The 24381-nt window shown below is 38.8% G+C and overlaps 1 protein-coding gene across 3 annotated transcripts in view; it reads left to right on the plus strand.

The window, feature by feature from the left end:
• Window positions 1–3914: 3914 nt before the first annotated feature.
• LOC136884222 (UDP-glucosyltransferase 2) overlaps window positions 3915–24381 on the plus strand; it is a 104923-nt gene continuing 84456 nt past the window's right edge. Inside the window, exons 1-3 of one of the 3 annotated variants that reach the window (XM_067156282.2) lie at window positions 3915–5894; window positions 16268–16514; window positions 22775–23361. In XM_067156282.2, coding sequence (XP_067012383.2) covers window positions 16268–16514; window positions 22775–23361 — 834 coding nt within the window. In that variant the 5' untranslated portion in view covers window positions 3915–5894. Of the gene's footprint in view, window positions 6231–16267; window positions 16515–22774; window positions 23362–24381 lie in introns of all 3 variants that reach the window. The other 2 variants (XM_067156278.2, XM_067156277.2) reach the window with 2 other exon arrangements.

Below are 24381 nucleotides of genomic sequence, written 5' to 3' on the forward strand. Positions count from 1 at the left end.
GAAGTTTGTAAATTGAAAGCATGTGAAATGAAGTTCCTACAAACCACCTTCCAAAAAACACCCAAGGACCATGTAAGGAACAATGACATCAGCAGAATGGATCCGGGAGTAGACTTGATATAAGGAGAAGCTAAGGACTTTGAGACTAACATGGTATGGACATATAAAGCAAATGCCTGGCACAACAACACCACATACATGACTAGAAATAATGGCTGAAGGAAGAAGGCCAGTGGGTAAAGATGGCTACACCAACTGAGAGGTGATGTGGAGAGATGAGGAAACTGGGAGCCTGTGGTGAGAGAGGAGGCATTTCTGGACAGACAATGATGGTGAAGGCTCGTTCCACACTACCCTACCCAACACACTGGATAATGATGATATGAGGGAGTGAGTTCATCTATTTGAGAGTTTGTGTAGTTATTATTTTTAGGTACATTACAACAGATTTGATAGTTTTGATTTCCTCTCCTTGGATCAAAATTCCCTTTCCAAATTCCTCTTTTATTTCATTTACTACCTATTCTATATAAACACTGAAAAGCAGAGGGGACAAAGTGCAACCTTGCCTCACTCCTTTTTGGATTGCTGCTTCTTTTTCAAAGCCCTCTATTGTTATCACTGCAGACTGATTTCTGTACAGATTGTAGATAATTCTTCGTTCACCTTCAGAATCTCAATTAGCTTGCTCCAATCAAATTATCATATGCCTTTTCTTAGATCTATGAATGTCATGTACGTGGGTTTGTCTTTCTTAATTCAATCATCTAAGATCAGACATAAGTAAGGATTGCTTCAAGTGTTCCTACAGTTCTTCTGAAGCCGAGCTGATCTTTTCCCAACTCACCCTCAAATTGGCTTTCTATTTTTCTGTAAGTAATACATGTTAACATTTTGCAGGTATGAGATATTGAAGTAATGGTGTGGTAGTTTTCACACTTGTCAGCACCAGCTTTCTTGGGAATAAGTATAACTTTTTCTTTTTACTATTTGCTTTACATTGCACTGACACTGCTAGGTCTTGTGGTGATGATGGGATAGGAAAAGCCTAGGAGTGGCAAGGAAGCGGCCATGGCCTTAATTAAGGTACAGCCCCAGCATTTGCCTGCTATGAAAATGGGAAACCATGGAAAAACCTCTTCAGGGCCGCCGACAGTGGGGTTCGAACCCACTGTCTCCCAGATGCAAGCTCACAGCTGCGCACCGCTAACCACATGGTTAACTCGCTCAGTAATAAGTATAACATCACTTTCTAAAATTGCATGGCACTTCTCCTGTATCATATATTTAACACACTCAATGGAATAGCCTCACTGTGCTAGTTTCTCCTCGGGCAGTCAGTAATTCTGAGGGTATGTCATGAGTTCTGGGTGCCTGGTTGCTATTTAGGTCTCTCAAAGCTTTCTTGAATTGCACTCTCTTTCAGGCATTCCTCCTTAGCTATCCTACACTTTCGATCTACTTCATTCTTTAATCGCCTGTGTTTCTTTCTACCCTCCTCATTTGTTGCATTTTTGTACTTTTGTAATCTGTCAATGAAGTTTAATATCTCCTTAGTTATCCATTGATTCTTAGTTGATCTTCCCTTTCCTCAGCAGCCCTACTGACCTTATTCTTCATGACTGTTAATTCTTCCTCTATTGTGTTCCCTTCGGCCTTTTCATTAAACCTTGTGCAACATGTTCCTTGAAACAATCCCTCACACTATTTTCTTTGAACTTTTCTAGATCCCATCTCCTTGCACTCCTCCCCTTCTTCAATTACTTCAACTTCAGAATTTATTTCATGACCAACAAGTTGTGGTCAGAGTCCACGTCTGTTCCTGGGAAAGTCCTGCAATCCTACACCTGGTTTTTGAATCTCTGCCTAATCATAATGAAGTCTATTTGATACCTTCCAGTGTCTCAAGGATTTGTCCACATATACAGCCATTATTTGTGATGTTTGAACGAAGTATTAGTGAGGATTAAATTATGAGTGGTGCAGAATTCAACCAGTCAACTTCCTCTTTCTTTCCTTTGTTCCAATTCGAATTATCTTATTGAATTACCTTCTCTTCCTTGGCCTACCACTGCATTGTAGTCTCCCATTACAATTAGATTCTAGTCACCTTTTAAATATTTTTATTTTTTACAATTGGTTTTACGTTGCACTGACACAGATAGGTCTTACAGTGATTTTTTTTTTTTTTTTTTTGCTAGGGGCTTTACGTCGCACCGACACAGATAGGTCTTATGGCGACGATGGGATAGGAAAGGCTTAGGAGTTGGAAGGAAGGGGCCATGGCATTAATTAAGGTACAGCCCCAGCATTTGCCTGGTGTGAAAAGTACTAAAATATCCATGTCTCATCACCAGTGATAACTGAGTTAAAAAAATTAGGATCATTTTCACACATTTCCAACATTTCTCGGCACCGAAGCACTCGCATGTCCTTTTGTTTGTCAGTCAACACTTTTGGGACCAGTTTGGCACACACCTTTCTCATGTTCAAATCTTCGGTCACAATGCGGAAAATGGTTGTTTTTGCCATGTTTAGAGTTTGTGCTATCAATTGAAGGCTCAGCCGTCTGTCAGAGTTCAAACAATCGCGCACACGCGTCACATTTTCGTCGACTCGTGAGGTTGATGGCCATCCACTGCGAGGTTCGTCGGTGATCTCTTCTCGGCCGTCCATGAACGACTTGTGCCATTGGAAAACTTGTGATTTGGACAAGCAATCAGTCCCAAAGGCCTGCTGAAGTAATGGAAACGTTTTGGTGGTGGACTTCCCAAGTTTAACGCAAAATTTGATAGCGTACCGTTGCTCTACAGAACAATCCATTGTGCCGTGTTACATGAACTCAAAACAGGCTTGACGGAAACACACGTCCTGACTCTACGGCAGCTCGCTACCGAATGAGACAAAGAGCGTTTGAAGCTAACACCCCCCTCCACCTAGCTCAGCAGGTTAGAACACGCTGTGGTGTACAGTTGCGTCAGAAAAAAATTGGTCACATTACTTATGGAACGCACGTTGTACATCCCATCTCATCTTCCAGATTTATATCTTTAGGTGGCTCTCCTACCACCATAAATTTGGTTCCTCTTTTCAAAATTGATATTGAGTATCCCTATTTTTCACTTTCACTTATTATAATTAAATGTTTTTTTCTTTTTCTTCTAACATTCTTCCCACACCCTAGTTAGGGTCATGGATGTGACCTGCATTGCACACATAGATGTGGTGCCCTTCCTGACTTAACCCTACATGAAAGGAGGTGGTTGACAAGTTCAGTGTAAATGAATAGGCAAGTTTTAAGACAAACACTTGGTCCCCGAGCAACTGGAATTAATCAGACAAGGCTAAAATCCCAGTCCAAACCAGGGACTCTCTAAATTGAAGGCCATTATCCTTACCATTCTGCTAAGGAGATAAACTATTGTTTTCTTGTTTCTCTTCTACTCTTTGGAGGATCCTAAACTGTACCTGTACTTTTAAACAAATCATAATTTTCATTTACCCTCGTCCAGCTCCTGCAAGGTTGGTTTGTTGATGGCACTTCTCCAACGCTGCCTCTCCTTCCTTCATTCCTTTTTTTAGTAACTGTATTCCAGTCCAATCTTTTTCTTATACTCTTCTTGACAGAGTCCATGCATCTTGCTCTAGGCCTCCCTCTTTCCTTTTATCTTAGCCTCCAATACTGTTTTGGTATCCTTCCCTCCTCCATCCTCATAACATGTCCAAACCATCTCAATTTATTCTTATCCATCCTATCCATCAGTTTTTCTTCCCCTATCTCTTTTCTGACCCCAACATTTCTTACTCTGTCTCTCCTTGTCTTCCCTACCATACTCCTCAGCAACATCTCACTGTCCTGATTTTTAATCTAATTTCTAAGTCCAAGTCTCTGATGCATACGTTAATATAGGTGTGTAGTACATCTTGTACATTACCGTAAAACGGGGTAACTTCGGCCACTTTTTCGTATATTTTTAAAAATAAAATGTGAAATATTCCCTCTAATTTTCTGAAAAATATAATATAAATTCTGCCATGTTTGTTCTTCATTTTTAAATATGAACATGATTCTAATTGTTATTCAGTAATGAATAATGATTATCGAAAGAGTGGCTGGAGTTATCCCATGTTTTGGGGTAACTTCGGCCGCCATAAAAATAACTCAAGAAACGAAGTTTTCTTCGATGTAGTGTTACTTTGGCCACCGTGAATGTTTTTTAAAAACCTGCAAAATGCCCAGTATCAACAATCACAAACAAATTAAAACGATTTATGGTGAAACAAATGTATAGTGATCAAATTCACTTTTTCCCCAAAGAAGAAACTATTTTATTTAGCCTAAGCGTACAAGCATTGTATGATATTACAAATTACATGTTGCATTGCATAAATATTTGTAATGGTACAAAAGATAATAAATAAAAGGTACAGAAATCATAAAGCCCAATTATATGGAGAGAAAAGGCAGTCGGAAAAGACGCAGTCTTTTAGAAGGTCCTCATAATACACTGTCTTCTAAATTAGAAAAGACGCAGTCTTTTAGACTGTCCTCATAATACACTGTCTTCTAAATTAGAAAATATCTGGGCCGTCATCAAGTTCTTAAATGTGTATCGTCCATGTCAACTGATATCCGTCTATTTATCATTGAAAATGGAAACTGTCTTTCCCCTCCCTGTCGGGATAAACTTCCCCGTTTATTGTTATTGTGCCTTTATTAATCTCTTCTAAAGCATTCTTGAAGTAAACAGGATTGTAATTACAGTATCCGCTGCTGCGTAATGTTTTCCTGTATGTTCTTAGCATGGCCGAAGTTACCCCAGTAGGCGACAACTTTTATCACAAAACTATTCCCTGAAAAGCTATTTGAATAAAATGCATCAAATTGTGTTGATCAGTTACCAGAGAATCGAATGCTGGGGCTAGAGAACAGTTTGTTTTCTGCTGTTACCAGAGAAGACAATAGTCGGGGCTGCGAAAAAAATCGATTGACTCAACAATGAGCCCACCAATGTTATTTGGACTACCGAGTGTTAATAGAGCGTTCTATTGTATGTGCATTTTAGTTGTTGCGAGTGGTTCATCTTTTCCAGTATAGGAGGCAGGAGAAAATAAGTGTTGTTATTCGTCAGTGGCCGAAGTTAACCTGTATGGCCAAAGTTACCCCACTTTACGGTATCTCTTTATCTCATAGGAAGTTCTCTGTATCACACCAGGTTCCTTACATGCTTGTAGAACATATTTCCTGCTTGTGTCCTTCTGCTGATCTCCGCATCCAACTTTGTATCTTGCATTATTTCACTTTTCAAATACCGTATTTGAAGCATTCAACAACCTCTAAGTTTTGTCCCCTGATACTAACGATTCCTTTTACCTCTTTTTCTCTTGTCATCACCACTCTTTTGCTCTTCTCCACATTGAGGTTCCTACCGTATTCCTCAATATTGTCATTTAAAGCCTCTGTTTTAATTTGTACTTGTGTATTGTTGACTCCACAGTTCATTATGTCATCTGCAAACAACAATATTTTCATATCCCCTCCATATCTTGCCTTTGTTTCCTTTAGAATTTCATCCATAACCATTGTAAACATAAGTGGAGACAATACACTTCCCTGTCTTTGTCCAGTTATGTTTCTGAACCAATCTGAATTTGAACAAATGTTGCTAATTATTATGGTACCTAAACTATTGTCCAGCATTGCCAACCTAGCTTTGAGATGGATCAAAGAGGTCCAGGTATGTATGCACAAGACAAATGTTGTCTCCTCAAGGACTAGGATGACTCAGCATTTCCCTATCTGATAACTGGCCTTGGCATGCAGTTCTCATATAAGAAGATGGGAGGAACTGGATTACAGAGTTAGTTTGTCTGCTGAACTAGCTTACACTAAGGTAAATATGGACTAAAATTGGTGGTACAATGGCTAAATTAACAAACAGCATGTTGGCTTATAAATCAGTTCAGATGATGGAGCCATAGCTCATTTCTGTAATCTTCTGTGGAAAGTGATGTGGTATTATGATAGCACATGAACCACATGGATGTCAAGTGCTTATGTTCTGTTTGAGTGTTTTTAAGTGTTCTGAGACAAGATACCAGTCACAGTTGTACAACTTTAATTCATGATCCTGAGTGTTCACTTTTGTGATGGAAAAAAGTAACAAGTAGATGGATTAATTCTGATGTAGGGCCTATACAGCATTGCAGTTGTATAGTTTGTAGATAAGGTAATGTAAGGTAGGGGAGAATGTTATACAAAAGATCACATTTTAAATTTTTTTGGGTAATATCTTTTTGACCCTATAAATGCTGACAATAACTACTAAGGTTTCCTTTATAGCTTCCTATTGATATTTTTTGTTTTACAGTTCTATTAAGGATAAAAGGTATATATGTTTAGCAAGATGTGAAGTGTTCCAAGACGACTATATCATGTAGCATGGAACTTTGAAACACAGGGTTTGTACAGTAGATCAATAAAGGTGTTAGTAAATATTCAAAGTAAATTTTTAAGTGTATTTGTCATCATTAACCCTTTGAGCGCCGTGTGCTATTACGGTTTTCCTACCACTGAGCGCCAAGGCCAGTTTCCGTTTTTTGCAAGCTTTTGTTTGATCACTCACAGTTCAGCTGTTATTGTGGGTAGAAACATGAAATTTTTATTATTTTTACTAATATGATTGCCTATATGAATAAAACCTTACTCAGTTCATTTATGACAATTAGTAAACATTTTCCAGCCAAAACTAAAAAATATTAATTAAAAATAAAACAAAACAAAAGTTTAGCAATAACATTTAGGTAGAACAAAAAAATGTTTATACATCGCAAACATATTTATAAAATAGTACAACCTATTATGAAGCTATATTGAAACTTTCATTCATTTTGTGCCTAAAATAAATCTGTAGTAAAAATAATTAATTTATATATCCAAATGAGCCAAAAATCAAAAATACAAGTCTAATTACACTTGTTTCGTTTATATATCAATATTTACTAAATACGGTACAAACGTCTTCTACATAACATTTACGTAACATACTACAAATAATAATCTAATAATAATAATAATAATAATAATAATAATAATAATAATAATAATAATAATAATAATAATAATAATAATAATTCAGTACAAGTATATTTTCCAAGACCTCTCAAACACACTTATGTTTTGTCAAACACAATGGATATATAATAATTTTCACAGCAATAAATGAACAAGTAAAATATCAAGAGCAACTAGACACAGAGCGGACAAGTTGCACAGCCGTGCCGAGTAAAGCGCACCAATAAATATGCCTGCTGATTGGACTAATATACTGAAAGAATGGCCTTGAAAATAAACGAGGCTGCTTACTGCAAAAATAGTAAGTCTTTAACTAACTAGGCCCTACATTTGGAAATTCTGAAAGAAAATGACTGTTACTTTTAATAATAAAAATAAAGACAATATGATGTCTTTAAGTTAACTTAAGACCTCAGGCAAAGAAGTAAATCTGGAAATGACAGCCAGTATTAGGAATGAAAAAATATACAGAAGATAAATTAAAAAAGAGAAAAATTATTTATGCTGTGACAAGATGATCCTAACCTTAATTTTTGTTATATATATTTTAATGTTGTCATTATTCGTACAACATTGTCTTTGTTTGGTATACATATGTTTTAGTTATCATATGATCTGTTTAATTTTTATTTGGCTGAAGATGGCCACTAAGTGGCTGAAACTAGTCCCAAGACGTATGTAATATCATTTACTTGATATATTGTATTGTAAAGGTGGACCCTCTTGTCAATTTATTCTTATAATTGCACTTCAATACGGAACACAAATGAAATTTAGAGCTTATAGTTAATTAAATCTTGTAGGATATGGCATTAAAATGATAAATTGTTGTAAAACATGTAAGGAGAAATACTTTTTTAGTTGCACTTGCACTCAACAGCAGTTGCAAAAAGTACAAACATAGGTTGAAATCCATTTAGCCCAGCTATTTCTTGTTTACTTAATAACTCAGGGTAATTTTTATTGTTGGCACAGGCAGGTCTCTATCAAACTCTTTGGTCAAATCATAGTTTATTTTTGCAATAAATGAATTTTCTTCAATCTTTTCTGCTGTATAATTGTGGGTTATAACAGAAATTCTCAGCTTCTGAGATTTCAAAATTTTGACAAATATCATGACAGAGTGGCCACCTTCAAACTGTATACTCCCCCTGTGGGTGGGGGGGACACAGACGAAGAATACACCCACGGTATTTCCTGCCTGTCGTAAGAGGCAACTAAAAGGGGCGACCAAGGGATCATTGTATTAGAACATGAAACTACTTGTGATTAGTACCATCACGCGAGGAACATCATAGGTCGCCTTTACTTGCGAGTAGTAGGGCCTACTACTATGTTACGTACACAATAGATTTGTGATTAGTAGCAGCAGAGAGTGGTTCACTGTGGTTTTCCATTACCCGTCTTTAGTACCATTGGGAGAAACGCCACGGGTCTGGGCGTTGCCTGTGATTAGTACCGCTATATGAGCGACACCGTGGGTCTGCATTGCCTGTGATTAGTACCCACTATATGAGAAACACCATGGGAATACCAGTGCCCGTGATTAGTACACCTAGGTGAGGAACACCATGGGTTTGCATTGCCTTTGAGTGGTGCCATTATGTGAGAAACACCATAGGTCTGCGTTACCTGTACGTCGTACAATACTTGTGAGTAGTACCATAATGTGTGGAACACCGTGAGTCTACGCTACTTTTGATTGGTACCACAACATGACAGATACCATGGTTCTACTTTACTAGCGATAAGTACCATTATGAGGGGCCGTTGACCTGGATTTTGAACACCTTTAGACAACAAGCATCATCGATTCAGGATTGCACTTTAGAAGCAGTCCCTTGGTCAGTAATACTATTGTTTATGATAGTTTCTGGGTCGGTGCCACTGATTGTTTTAAGTCCATTCATTCTTCATCGCATTTTTTATTTTGGTCAGTGGATGATTTTGAACTTTTAAATAGTCATTACATTTCCTACCGTTAGGGGCTGTTGATCTAGATGTTAGGTCCCTTCAAACAACAAGCATCATCATCATCAAACTGTACACTTTGCAAGCTTCTCTGATATAAATTTTGATTTCTGGAAGAGCCATAATTGCTTCATCAGCTTCTTCATGACATCCCTATCAACTGGAACCCTTTGTATGTCTGACTTATTTCTTGCTAAGTAAGAAAGAAAGAAAGAAATGACAGCATTCTTTCACCAGCTACATTCATCTTCTCCTTATGTCTCTCTGAAAGAATCCATTAATGGTGTTGCAGTCAAAAGACAAATATCAGATAAGGTCTTATAAAGCTCAGCAAATCCAAGTGAAACCTTGCAAGAAAAGCAAACTTCGAATAACTCCCTCCTGCTCTTCTATCCCTGGTCATGCAAGACCAATAGCTTTCTGATCTGTAGAGGGGAATATCTTGCCACCAGCCAGTTGAAGTGAAGATTGCTCAATGGTGCTGAATAGTGACCGCAGGTCAGTTCTCATCCAGCCCTCACAGGAGAAGTTTCCATTAAGTCAGCATTGAAGTGCTCTAGCTCCGTGCTTTTTCTGTCATTGCGTATGGGTTAGCAACACTAAGGCCTAAACAGTCAGTGCTGCCGGCTCTCTTGCGCTGAGTGTTATGGTGTGTTGAGTGTGAGTTTCACTTATGTCTGTGTTGTAATACGATATTTTATCCAGTTGGAAGAATATTATCTCCATGTGCTAAGTAATGGCAAGTGCTAAAAACAAAGTTGTTCATTGTGAAGGGAGGGAGATAGAAACAGCGCATTCACTGTCTACTATCTCGCACTCACCCTGCTATCTCTGTCACACCAGCTGACAGAACTAGCCCTCATATGGCTTGGCTTCCAGGGTATTACTTTGACTTACCGTATTACAGGAGAAATGAAGAGGCATGTGGGGCAAGTCAGATCCAAGCGGGGCCCATACTTGGTAAATGTAGCTGATAACTATCATCATCATAATAGACCATGTATAGTTGGCTGGCTATCCTCGACTTGTGTTTGTCTAGTTAAGTTTCTTGCCGGTAGATCTTCTGTCACTTCAGCTGTCCTTCCTCCACATCTTACATAATATTATCAAGTTATCATTTGCTTCGTCTCTTGTGTTCAGCCACAGTTTCCAGTCACTTCCTTGCAGTTGTTTGTGGGTGCAACCATTTTATGTGACCAACCACCTTAGCCAGAACTTAGATAAGGTTTCACTTACAAGGGAGTGTTGTGCAGTTTTCAACGAGAATCTCAACAAATCCCACAGCAAACAACTGTGACAACCTATAGCAACGTGTGCAAAATATTACATTTCATAACCACCCATAGCCCTTGATCAAGGGCAAAATGTTTCGACAGTGCATTCCCAGTGCATAAACGGCTAACACCGATGACATGATCTCGGATACTAGGGCTGACAGCGATGGCTACGCCATTACGGTTAGGTGTTTTCCCATGGAAGAACAACTTGTACCCTTCACCAATATCTTTACTCTTGGAAGCAATATCTATGTGCCAGTTATTGAGTACATCAGCAAGATCTCGACTTCGAATTTTCAGAGTACCAGTCTTGATGGATGCCATCCTGATTTGCTGGACTTGCTTCTTTAGCCCACCCCATCTTTAAGTGGTTACCCCTTGCCCATTTCTCACACCATTCAGGCAATAATGATGTGTGTCTCCTAAAGCAGGGAATGCCCTAGCAGATTGTATCTCAATATTTCTTCTAGCCAGTGCATTTAGATGCAACAAATGTTTTTACCAACCGGATTGTTGCAGAAGCATGACGTTGAACCCTCCTCCCTCATCTGGGCTTGGGACCAGCAACAGCAACTATTGAGCTACTCAATTTACCCAGCAGTAACTGCTGGAAAATTTACAATATCCAATAATGGACCAATTATTGGAATACCGGGTGAGTTGCCCATGCGGTTAGGAGCGCACGGCTGTGAGCTTGCGTTCGGGAGATAGTGGGTTGTAATCTCACTGTTGGCAGCCCTGAAGATGGTTTTCCATGGTTTCCCATTTTTACACCAGGCAAATGCTGGGGCTGTAACTTAATTAAGGCCATGGCCGCTTCCTTCCAACTCCTAGGCCTTTCCTATCGCATCGAGCTATAAGACCTATCTGTGTCAGTGCAACGTAAAGCCACTAGCAAAAAAAATAAATATATATATATATTGGAATGATTTTACTCATTCAGAACAAATATTTTAGGTTCCCTATGGAAGTCAATATCTACATCACTAACAAGCTCGAACATTCATTTCATCATGATGTGTACATTTGGTTATACAGTTCACATGACCTGCTGTTCTCTTCAACCAACTTTAAACAGCTACACATTTGTTTTTTCATTGTCTTTGATCACTTTTATTTTCACCTCCAGTATAAGCAGTTTATGTTTAGAAGACATTTTCACTGTATTGCAAAAATGTAGTCATCGTCTTCTTCATCCATTTCCTTTTCCAGATTCTCTCTGGGTAGAGTAGTATACCAGAACCCTCCACCTTACTCGATCTTTCCACCATTCCTCTTCTAGTTCTTTATTGCTATCAACTCCTGTATTTGCAATACAGTCTGCAACAGAGCTCCTCCTTCTCATTCTAGGCCATTCCCTAGGCCTCTTTGCAGTCTCTGTATCCATTAATGTTCTCTTTGGTATTCTCTCTCCTGGCATTCTCATTATGTATCCAAATCATTTTAGCTTTGCTAAATCAATCTCTTCTTGAAGTTTACACACTCCCACGCTTCTCCTTATTTCCTCATTTCGTATTCTGTCTCGTCCTGTCTTTCCCTGTATGCTCCTCAAGAAACTAATTTCAGCCTCTTGTATCTTACTTTGGTTCCGCTTAGTCAACGTCCAGGCTGCTGAAGCATAGGACAGTGTAGGTTTGTAATATGACGAGTATAAAACGTTCTCGCACTTCATTGGCACATCTTTGTTCCATACACTGGTAGAAACTTGCAGACTGCTGTGTTCTTAAATCATTTTCTCCATCCAAATTTCCATCTTGTGACATCATGCTGCCCACATATTTAAAAATTTTCACTACTTCAAGAGGTTCATTGCAAAAATGTAGTACAAAACTAAAATGGGTAACGTCTAAATTCAAAGCTCATTCATTGTTTTAGAAGCCTTTCCTCTGATGACGCAGAGCACAGTTCTCTGCAAAACATAAATAATTTCACCTTATTTTCTTGACATGGCATAAGCCTAAAAGCCTATATCATGTCTATAAAATGATTCAGTTTTATTCCACTAATTGCTTGTTGGAACAAAAGCAAACGTGAAAGGTAACCAGCATTCAGTGAGCATTGTAACAGGGGTGGAAGGATTGAAAATAAAAATCCACAGCCTGTTTCCACTTTCAATCCAGTCAGGAATGGAGTGAATGAAGCCTCCATCTAGCGGTGAGAATAGGAATTGTTTGGCTGTCGAAGCATGTTGCACTCCTCTGGGGCAATGATTAATGACTGACAGATGAAATGAAATGATATTGGAGAGTGTTGCTGGAATGAAAGATGACAGGGTAAACAGGAGTACACAGAGAAAAAACAGTCCTGCCTCTGCTTTGTCCAGCACAAATCTCACATGGAGTGACCAGGATTTGAACCTCTGAACCCAGCAATGAGAGACCGGCACTTTCACCTGGGCCACGGAGGCTTCGGGATGGAAGGAATAATGCTGCACTATTTACAACCCAGTAGGGTGAGAAAAGTTTTGAAATCTTTTGTAGCACAAAAAGTACTCTCCCAAGAATATTATGGAATCCTTAATGATCCTTGAAGAAGGCAGTCGCTGAGGATGAGGTTAATGGTTTCTAGAATTCAAAGAACAGTCATTCTCAAAAATAATACCATGCATACTATCATCATTACAAAACTGAAAATGATTCAGTAGAGTTTAGTAGCAGTTGCACATAAAGTGTTCCATTTTCATCAGGTTATTTGTGCAAATGGTACACAAAAATAGCTTCATTCCTGAATTAGGTGGTTTTCCATTTTAACATGTTATTTAATGTAGGAAATTTGTCTGGTCTGGAATTTATTTTCAGTTTTAGGAAACTATTTCTGTATTATGATTGTATTTTGCCCTAATTGATGTTAATAGTTGAACAAAGTTTGTTACTTGTGGAACAAATAGTGCCTTAGATATGAACCTAGAAAATAGGCCTTAAGACATGTAGATTTTACACCCTTAAACACATCAATCCAGTTGTTCACTTCTTGCTGTATTTCTGTTTCTCACAAAGATGTAATGTTATAATATTACTCTTTTTTGTTGTTCTTCATCTCTGTTCTGTGCGTCTCCTTCCAATATTATTACAAGTAATGAAAATCATTTTATTTTCTGTATTGAAAGAATCTCAATAATAATATAAGAAAATTTATTGGACTCCAACCTATTCAATACCTTACAGGATGTTAACATTTTTAGTTAAACATTGTTAAAATGGAGACATGTTTCGCCCCCTATGTGGGGCATCATCAGTCATATCAAAGCACCTCAAAATTACACCAGACGTCTGGTTGGGACTTATGAACATAATATGCGAGAGAGAGTACATTAACTTACAAGGTCTTATCTTAGACGAAATAACAAATTGACTAGTTACACATAGTAAAATTTTTCCTGCGATATTGATAACTTGTATATATAAACACTTAGTATGACCCATTATTCATGTAGAAATGAACAAAACCATATTTAATTGTTTAGAACCCATGTAAACACATGGGTCGTTAATGACCCGCTAAGCACTTGCTCGGGAAATAGGGAGAGACGACATTCTGAACATCAACCTTAGCAACAATTTATTTCTACAGACTTACAGTTTACGTACCTTTAGAAATGAGTTTCATAATGACACAAAAAGCAATAATTGTCATTGTTCTGTTTAATTATAATAATATTTAGTACCCAAAAACACATAACTGCAGATTCCATAACTGACAGTGGAACTGAGACATTCTTCTTCGTGGTAGGGGTACATATCCACTCAGAAAAAGTATGTCGAGGAAAGAGGCATAACCAAGGTCTATTTCAATTTTTGAAGAACTGTATCTGCTTTGAGAAATGCACCCAAAAAATCTATAGGGTATGATCGGATCGTAATTTTTTTTTTACCTGGATGACCAACATTGGACAAAGAAGAGGGTGGGAATATCGTATCAACTGTTTCCCAATTGAAAGAGTAGATTTAGATGTCCCATTAGTACAATTTGTTTCTAAGTTACTACCGTCAACTTGTTCATTTTCCGGAAGCGGTTCAGTTTCATCACTGAATTCGGGAGGAAGTTATGAATTGAAGTTACTCTTTATTGGTACCTGCATCACTAACTCTGCTGGGGCTTGAAGCTGAGCATGATTTAGTCTGTCAGGATCTGAACAATCTTCATCACCGAAGTCAGCATCTGTTTCTTCTCCTCTCTCTTCATGCAGCCCAGTGAAGATATCAACACCTGAGTCGGGGACATCTGAAGGATCGGCCGCATCGAGCTCATCCTGAATTTCTGCAACTGTCACTTGCTATACTCTGCAATATATTACAGAGCAATTAGGGATCCTAAGACTAATTACGTAAGGTTTATGCTAAATACATGGTCGTTATTGAGCGAATGTGGAAGTCAGTGATAGCTCTCGGGTAACTGCCCAGCGGGTCGTTAGCGACCCACACTAGGTTCTATTGAAAATAACGGATATTCTAAGCAACTTATGCGGACATCAAATTATGTATGTGTATTATTGAAGTTTTAAATAGTAAATACTGCAATGAATAACCTGCCAATGAGAATAGTTGTCAATTCTACGTACATTCTTCACCCGCGTGCAAAGGGCTGACAATCCATCTTTCTCCTATTGACTTCAGATCAAGAATAACGCCAACAATGAATCAAATTCCCACCTTAACGTATGACGAAATATATAATGCTTAACTTAATCGACCTTACAAGTGTCAAGAATGTGATAGCTTAAAGAAACATAGCATAATTTGATGGGTCGAAAGCGACCCACCTGGGCATAAATGGGTTAATATTAAAACGAGGCCATCACATGTACAGTATAACAATGAAGGTAATTAAAGTCTATTTGATGTTGAGTTCGAAGGTAGTTTTACATAGTATATACAAATGTTGGAAAATAAAATACAATTTACAAATAAGACGTCACACGTACAACACGAGGAGCAGGACATCAGCGACAGCCAGTGCTCCACAAACCTCCTAGCAATTAGGTAACAGCTCAACAGCTTTTAAGGTAAGCTTCAACTTTCACATTTTCATTTCTCAATGATTTCCCCCCTCTTTTCATCTCTTTTTCCGTCATTTCACTTAACTAATTAAAGACAAATCCTCCATTTCAGATTCTCTCATACGTAAGACAGCTCAAACACCGATTGCACTGCACAACATTTTCGACCGGTGCCCATTCAACCAACAACTGACTTTTCCACACTTCAACAACAAAAATATTTGCAAACCTCTAGTCAACTAGGAAGAATCTAATGACATTTTAACTGTCTTCATTTGAAACCATTGTTGTTTAATTCTGTCTTAGCACAGCCTCATTTTATAATCAATAAAATCTGCAGTTCACTTGCACTAGGCACTCCATCGTATAGAGAGTGACCAACGGAGGTCACTGCCTCAAGAATCCTTGGGCGAATTATTTTGGTTGGAGCCAAAATCACGAATAGACAAAATTGGGATGTTTCTCCTCACCAATTTTTAACAATTATAAATAAGTGTACAGTAATTGTAAACTGTATTTTGTTTTCCAACATTTGTATATACTACATAAAATTACCTTCAAACTCAACATCAAATAGACTTTAATTAACTTCATTGTTATACTGTACATGTGATGGCCTCGTTTTAATATTAAGAACCGCTAACGTATTTTACTATGTGTAACTAGTCAATTGGTTATTTCGTCTAAGATAAGACCTTGTAAGTGTTTTTTAATGTACTCTCTCTCGCATATTATGTTCATAAGTCCCAACCAGACGTCTGGTGTAATTTTGAGGTGCTTCCATATAACTGATGATGCCCCACATAGGGGGCGAAACATGTCTCCATTTTAACGATGTTTAACTAAAAATGTTAACATCCTTCCAATATACCTCATATCCTCTTTTTGTTTCCTGTTTGACTCACTAAGACAGTAACACTACTATAGGTATCGGTATTTATTTTTCAGATGGCAGGTCCACGGTGCTTCTGGACGACGGTGTTCTTCCTGATGTTTGTTGGAGGTGCCATTGATTGTGCTCGCATTCTTGCACTCTTCCCTATACCTGCCAAGAGCCATATGATCTCCTACGGTGCTCTGATGCAGGAGCTTGCACGACGAGGTCACCAAGTGACTGTTGTGAGTGGGTTCCCTGTTAAACCTCCAATGGCAAACTACACTGATATCACAGTTCATTCGAGCTTACCGGAGGAAGGTGAGTCTTATCCCTAAGTTTACAAAACTCAGCATCTCCCCTCTGTGGGTGGGGGCAGTAGTATAAGACCCACAGTATCCCCTACCTGTCATAAGAGGCGACTTAAAGGTGCCCAGGGGCTCTTAACTTGCGAGCGTGGGTTGGCGACCACGTGGTCCTTAGCTGAGTCCTAGTATTGCTTCCACCTCCTTGTGCCAGGCTCCGATTTCCCTTGGTCAACTCTTGTTCTTTCCTGACCCTGACGCTATTAGAGCATTCAAAGCCTAGCGAGTCTTTCATTTTCAAGTCCTTTTTGGCCATTGTCTTCCTTTGGCAGATATCTTCATTTTTCTAAGTGTCAGATCCCTTCCATTCTTTCTGATTAGTGTTATATAGAGGATGGTTGCCTAGTTGTACTTCCTCTTAAAACAATAATCACCACCACAAACTCAACATCTGTCAGTCTGTACGTAGTATCTGTGTTCGGTTATAACTTGAGAACCACTGGACATGCAGTTGCAATATCAAGTTAAGCAAAGTTCCACCTATTCAATACATATCAATTGGACATTACACCATCTTGATACTAATATTATCATTTAGACTTTCACGGCCCATGTAACTATACATGAAGTATATTTTGGGCTTATGCCGTGTAATTAATTATAAACACACTCTACGCATTTCAAAAGGAACCTTGCCTCTCTTCATCAGGAAACAACAGAGAAATTAAACGACACATTAGAGGTTGGTAGGAGAAAGCAACAAGGAACTTAAAATGGTGCCCTAAGATGTAAAAGGGACGCTATTTTAGTCCCATACTAGAGACAATGAATGGCAACAGTAAAGCATCATTCTCTAATGGTTCTGATAATAGGCAGCCATGATCCAAGAAATGTCATTCAAATTCTAACAATGAAGATAAATTTTTTTGCAGGAAGTGGTGGACAGTTTTATGTAAATAATGTATATATTTTATATTTAGTATATTCTCAAACAGTTCTTAAAGGACACGGGTTCTTCCATTTTAAAATTATTAGACAATGAGCATTGTAATCTGCTACTAGACATATATTTTTTTATATTAAATAGTTTTCACTTGTAAAGTGAAGTGTATTGATTGGGTGGACCATTAAAACTAACACTAGTTCTTAATTTTAACATACCACTTAGTCGAGCAACTCATCTCCTTTCTCCCAAGTTTTTCCAGCCCAAACTTTGCAACATTTTTGTAACACTACTCTTTTATCAGAAATCACCTAGAACAAATCGAGTTGCTTTTCGTTGGATTTTTTCCAGTTCTTGAATCAAGTAATCCTGGTGAGGGTCCCATGCACTGGAACCATATTTGTGTATTTTATCGGTAGAGCTGTGCCAAAGGGTAGATGTTTTATGTTAACAAACAATATTGTATGGAGCCTGATTGTTTTGTTCAAGAATGCAAGTGTCACCAGCTTACTTCCTCGGCAGGATTGTACAGCACCTTCTACATCCTGTTGCCCATGCCTTTGTATCGCCTTTAGTTTTCCTTGTATTTGTGTATGATGTTTATCTTTCCTTTGTTTGTTTTTATTTTGTGGCACAAACATCCATTTCTCCTCAGCCTTTGCGAGCTTGTTTCTGCTTCCCAGCTTCATCAGGAGGGCGGACATCAACAATCATTTAAGGGCCGCCTTGACAGAGCTTCAGTCTTGATGAAGGAAGTGTTCCTTTACAATACTTACATTGTACCACTGGGATCTTTTTCTTCCTTTTGTGTTTATCCTGTGTTTGTAGTGTTTTACCATCTAGTGCCATATGAAGGTCGATCAAATATAAATGGGATTTTTGTTTCTGAACGTCAACAGTCGGTAGGCCTGGCCCCATGCTTCTGCTATGCTTAGGTGGGACCATTAGGAGTGGGGAGAGCATGCTGTTAGTTATTTCCCGCCGTTTCATCAGTAACGCTCACAATGTCGGAGCAACAGGTGCACCCCTCCACTGCCCAACGCATAATTATAAACTTTCTTGCTCATGAAAGAGTTACAGTGGTGGAAATTTGCGATAGATTGACTGCACAGTTTGGTGATCAAACATTGTCAAGGACGTGGTGTTTGCCTGGCATAAAAACTTCAAGAAAGGACAAGAACTAGTGGAAAATCAGCAACACAATCGCCATCCTTGGCCCAGCATTACAGACGAAAACATTTGTACGGTTAAAGACATAATTGCTGATTGATTTTTGCATGACGGACACACAATCAATGCTGCTTACTACTGCGAGCTGTTGAACAAAGCGAGGGTCGCATATCGCCGCAAAAGACGAGACTAACCGATTCAACAGGTCATTCTCCTCCACGACAATGCGCAGCCCTATACTGCAGTTCTATCTCCAAGCTACAGGAAATGCACTGGACTACACTTGATCATCCTCCTTACAGCCCGGACTTATCGCCCTGCGATTTCCATTTGTTCGGACTGCTTAAACAAGCTCTAGGAGGGCAATGATTTGAAGTTGACGAGAGTGTGGAAGACTTCGTGCGCAACTGGCTGGTGATACAACCCTGTTCCTTTTAAATGAAGGCATTAAAAAGCTGCCCATACGCTGGAACAAATGCATTTCCAAAGCAAGAAAGCATGTGGAAAAATAAATTATAATTGCCTTGTGTTTTTCAAGAAATAAATTTAAATAAAAAATAAAATCCCGTTTATATCTGATCCCCCCTCATATTTCTCTGAATCCAAGATGACCACCACTTTTTCCTTCAAAAAATTTAAATCAGGCTTAAAAAGTGCTTTGTAAAATCATATGAATATCTTTCTTGAACAGTACACATTATTAGACTGTTTGTCTTCACACTCTTTGTTATGCCATATATTTTGTGGCTTCATAATTATTCTTTATTTCTGCAGGTTTAATAACCATTAACTTAACATTGGCATAAAGAGAATCCGTTGAAAATTTATCTGTTGCACACATCTCTACAATATGACGATCTATCAGGAAAATATTCCTGCTGTCTATAAAACCCCTAACTTATACTCGGCGTCAGGTACATGTGGCTGCCGCTACACGCGCATCTAGCTTGCCGGGTTCGGCCGACTTCACCGGCTAGCGATGTATAGGCGTAATAAAGGCGTGGATGTTGAAGGTCAACGAATGAGTTTATTGCACTGTGGTATGGCCATTCCGCCCTTCCACTTTTCGCGCACGGTATCTGTACAGTACGCATTCTTTAAGCTATCTTTTGTCTTCACGCTGGCGCCAAATATTAGCTTTAGTTAGTCTTATGCCGTATTTTTTTCTGCCTGCATAATTATTCTTCATTTCCGGGTGTTTATTAACCAGTAAGTTAAAATTGGCATCATAATATTGATGATAACCCATTGAATAGTTGCCAGCAATACCTGTTCCATGTATCTTTACAATAGGACGATCCATCACGATAATATTCCTACTGTCCATAAAACTTAATTTTACTAAGCTTCAGGTACAGTCGACGCATCATAACTCAGCCACTGAGTAGCTGTGGCCTTTCTAAGAATTAGAAGGCTTGAATGTTTTGATGCCATTCTGCGGATTTGAGAAACATTTTGCCAAGATCCAGTGATGTTACACAGAGGGACTGTACAACCTGTTGCCGCGGCTAGCAATGCATATTAAAGAGGTATACGTTGATTGTCAACGAGTTTTGGGTATGCACGCACGGGGGAGTGGAAAAGCAACAGTGTGGTGTGGTTATCGTGGTAGCTGCCAGTGGTGTTCGTTATTGTTTGGTGTCATAGGATATAAACTTCATGGTTTTCATGTGTATTGAATTGTGATCACAATAATCATCAGCCATAATACAGAACTGTACAAACACATCTAAAGACTAAAAAAATGTATAAACATACACAAATGAAGTAAAAGGTATTGAAAGCATCTGGGATGAATTATGTTCACAGCTCATAAAATATATGATACTTGATGATGATGATGATGATGCTTGTTGTTTAAAGCGGCCTAACATCTAGGTCATCGGCTCCTAATGGTACGAAATGTAATGACAATTTAAAAGTTCAAAATCATCAACTGACCAGAATAAAAAAATGTGATGAAGAATGAATGGATGGATATGAATGTAAAACAGTTGGTGGATCCGACCCAGAAACTATCATAAATGATAGTATTACTGACCAATGGACAGCTTCTAAAGCACAATCCTGAATCAAGGATGCTTGTTGTCTAAAGGGTCCAAATACAAGTCAACGGCCCTGCATAATGGTACTTATCACTAGTAAACTAGAACCATGGTATTTGTCATGTTGGGGTACTAATCAAAAGTAGCGTAGACTCACGGTGTTTCACACATAATGGTGCCACTCATAGGCAATGCAGACCCATGGTCTTCCTCACCTAGGTGTACTAATCACGGGTGCTGGTATTCCCATGGTGTTCCTCATATAGTGGTACTAGTCACAGGTACTGGAAACCCACAGTGAACCACTCTCTGCTGCTAATAATCACGAACCTATTGAATACCTAACATGGTGGTACTACTCGCAAGTAAAGGCGACTCGTGGTGTTCCCCACATGATGGTACTAATCACAAGTAGTTTCATGGTTCTAGTACAATCATCCCTTGATTGGCCTCTTTTAGTCACCTCTTATGAAAGGCAGGGGATACCGTGGGTGTGTTCTTCGTCTGCGTCCCCCACCCACAGGGAGTAGACAGAGAGAAAATAGAAGAAAAAAGAAGGGATTTGTCACAAAAAAATGAAGTAACGGATGAAGAAAGGCAAGGGCCATGAAGGGCATAGATATGAAAGACTCCCTCGGCCTTGAATGCTCTAATTGAGTCGGTATCAGAAAAGAGCAAGAGTTGACCAAGGGAGGTCAGACAGGATAGATGAAAGTGAGGAGCCTGGCACTAGTAAGTGGAAACAATGCCAGGACTCAGCTAAGGACGCCTGGTCGCCAAACCACCCTCCCAAGTTGAGATCCCCTTTTAAATCGCCTCTTATGACAGGCAGGTGATACTGTGGGTGTATTCTTCATCTGCGAGCCCCACCCACAGGGGGTATTTTTATATGAAATTAAAATAAGGATATGTTGCATCATGTTAAAATGTTTCATTAGTGTTTCCTGTTAAAATATCGTGAAAAACACTGAAAAGTTCCTCTGTTGGAAATTGTCAGTTGTTGAGTGAAGGACGGCACACGAAGATATGATTGAATAGCTGGCATATTCTTAGATTGCAGCTGGTAGAGATTCGCAATTCGATGCGGTGTTGATGAAGTTAACAATTCGTTGTGGTGTGTAGTGCGTGGTCTACCCATGTGTTATGCTCATAATTGATCCCAAATGTTTTTAATACCTTTTACATCATTTGTGTATGTTTATTACATTTGTTTTAGTCTTTAGATGTGTTTGTACAGTTTTGTATTATGGCTGACAATGGCCAGCCAAGGCCGAAACTAGTTCCTAGGTTAAAAATGTAATGTAAACATTGCATAATATAGTGTTGAAAATGTGGACGATTACGACATAACTTTAGTTATTACTGTTAGGTCGCAAATGCAAGATGACCTTGATTTCTCACATGAGATTCTAAAAAAAAAAAATAAAAAATAAATAAAAATAATAATGTTATTGACTTTACGTCCCACTAACTACTTTTACGGTCTTCTGAGACGCCGAGGTGCTGGAATTTAGTCCCGCAGGAGTTCTTTAATGTGGCGGTAAATCTACCAACACGAGGCTGACGTATTTGAGCACCTTCAAATACCACCGGAGGCCAGCGCCTCAACCGTCTGAGCCACTCAGCCCGGCAAAAAAAAACAGTCATCTTGGATTCAGAGAAATACGGTATCATCTTTATCTCATGTCTCTTCCCTTTTCCTCTGTTTGTCCGTTTTTTTTTTTTTTTTTTAAATCCTACACTTCCTGCATCAAGATTGAAAATCTGTCAAGACAGCCCCTCAGTCAGTGTTTATGTCCACCCCCTTGCTGAAGCTGGTAAGCAGGAATAATCTCATCTGGGATTGATGAGGAGAAAGCCTATCTATTTGAAGAGGGCAGTGTATAAAGAAAAGGATATTGTACTTATCTTTGGTGTCTCTTTCAATTTCTCCCCCTTTCCACATTGATGTGTCATTGTGTTCATCCTATTCAAGTTCCTGCCTTTTATATGTGAATTTATCTCTCACTGCTGTGTGCTCTTGTTGGCAGAATTTACTGTAAGAATGATCAATACCCACATATGATGTATAGAGACCTACTTAAACCTAAAAAATGGGAATTCTGTTCCCTGTTTCAGATACTCCAAGTATGTTTCAGATGCATGAAGAGAAGTCTGCTCGCAATCTGTTTACAATGATTTTTGACATGGGCCTTGTGCTATGTGAACGAGAGCTCAAACATCCCAACATACAGAAGTTCATCGAAGACAAAGAGTCGCAGTTTGACCTCGTCATCTTGGAAGTATTCCTTAGCGAGTGTTTCTATGGGTTTGTCCACAAATACAAAGCCCCTCTTATTCATATAAGTTCCAACACTATTGGTGTGTGGATGGGAGATGGAGTCGGAAACCCGCACACGTCGTCGTACATTCCAGAAGTCATACTGGGACTCAAACCTGAAATGTCGTTTCTGCAGAGATTTTCAAATTTTGGTGTGACGTTGTTCAGTTACTTGTCTCGAGAGTTCTACTTCCTACCAAAACAGCAGGAACTCTTAAAGAAATATTTCAAGGACCCATCGATACCGCCTATACAGGAAATGGAAAAGAACGCTTCTTTGCTGCTGCTGAACTCACATTTCAGTCTCAGCTACCCTCGACCTTTCACTCCTAACACCATCGAAGTGGGAGGGATGCACATCAAGCCTGGAAAGAAACTACCTGAGGTGAGTAACAATGTTCATTCAGGATATCCAACAAATGTGTTTTTAAGGGCATCCTGTTGTCAGTTGAGAAGAAATTTGTTGAATTAGAGATTTTTGCATTTTATGATGCTTCAGACTCTCATTTATTGAGTGAAAATATTTTATTCATTGTATCAATAATGACATTCAACATCAAACTCATCTGAGAACATGTAGTGGAACACACTTTGTTATAACTACCTGTGTGAGTACTTAGGATTACACGCACTAATCTTGAAAATGTCATCTTCGTTTTGCGTGTCATGAAGGCCAGGTGTTCAAAGATGGAAATAAAGATTGCAGACACTAAGATAATGACCTTTTAACACTAAAAGGAACACACATCCCCACACAAAGTTACAAACACATAGTGTGTTAGGATGTGAAGTGGGTATTGCACAAACAATGCAGCATGATACAGGAAGCATCCTCTGCAGCTTGGCTGAAATCCAGGTCAGTGAGGCCATCACTTCTCTGTCCATTCACAGATGAAATCCCTCTCATGGTTAGTACGACAGCTAGCTGAGCCAACCAGAAACTGTCTGTTAACCCTTAGACTTGTAAGATATGATCTTTTATGTGGATATCTGAAAGTCTAATGCCTGTTGCTCACAGTAAAATTTTCTGTCAAATTTATTGTACAATAATTTAATTTTATAAAATTTCTGTTGCTCACGGTCACATTCAAGTTTCATAAAACCTTTGATAACAATTTTCATAAAATAGGACATGTTCTATTCCGTAAAATTAATTTTACGAAACAAACCAATCAGCGAAGCTGACATCACGATGATGCTGGCGCTACGTCGTGAGAAGATTGTGAAGATCGATTGTAAACAAACACTTCTTTCTAAAATGGCAGGATCCTGGTGGACTCAGGAAGCTTTTAGTGTTTTACTGGACGAATACCAGAAATATTCATGTTTGTACGAGGTTATTAAACGCCACTTTACCACAACAGAAATGCAAGAAGAGAGGCAGAAAACACAATCGCTGATTTCC

This window comes from Anabrus simplex, chromosome 12 (assembly GCF_040414725.1).
Source record: "Anabrus simplex isolate iqAnaSimp1 chromosome 12, ASM4041472v1, whole genome shotgun sequence".
Classification (NCBI taxonomy): Eukaryota; Metazoa; Arthropoda; class Insecta; order Orthoptera; family Tettigoniidae; genus Anabrus; species Anabrus simplex.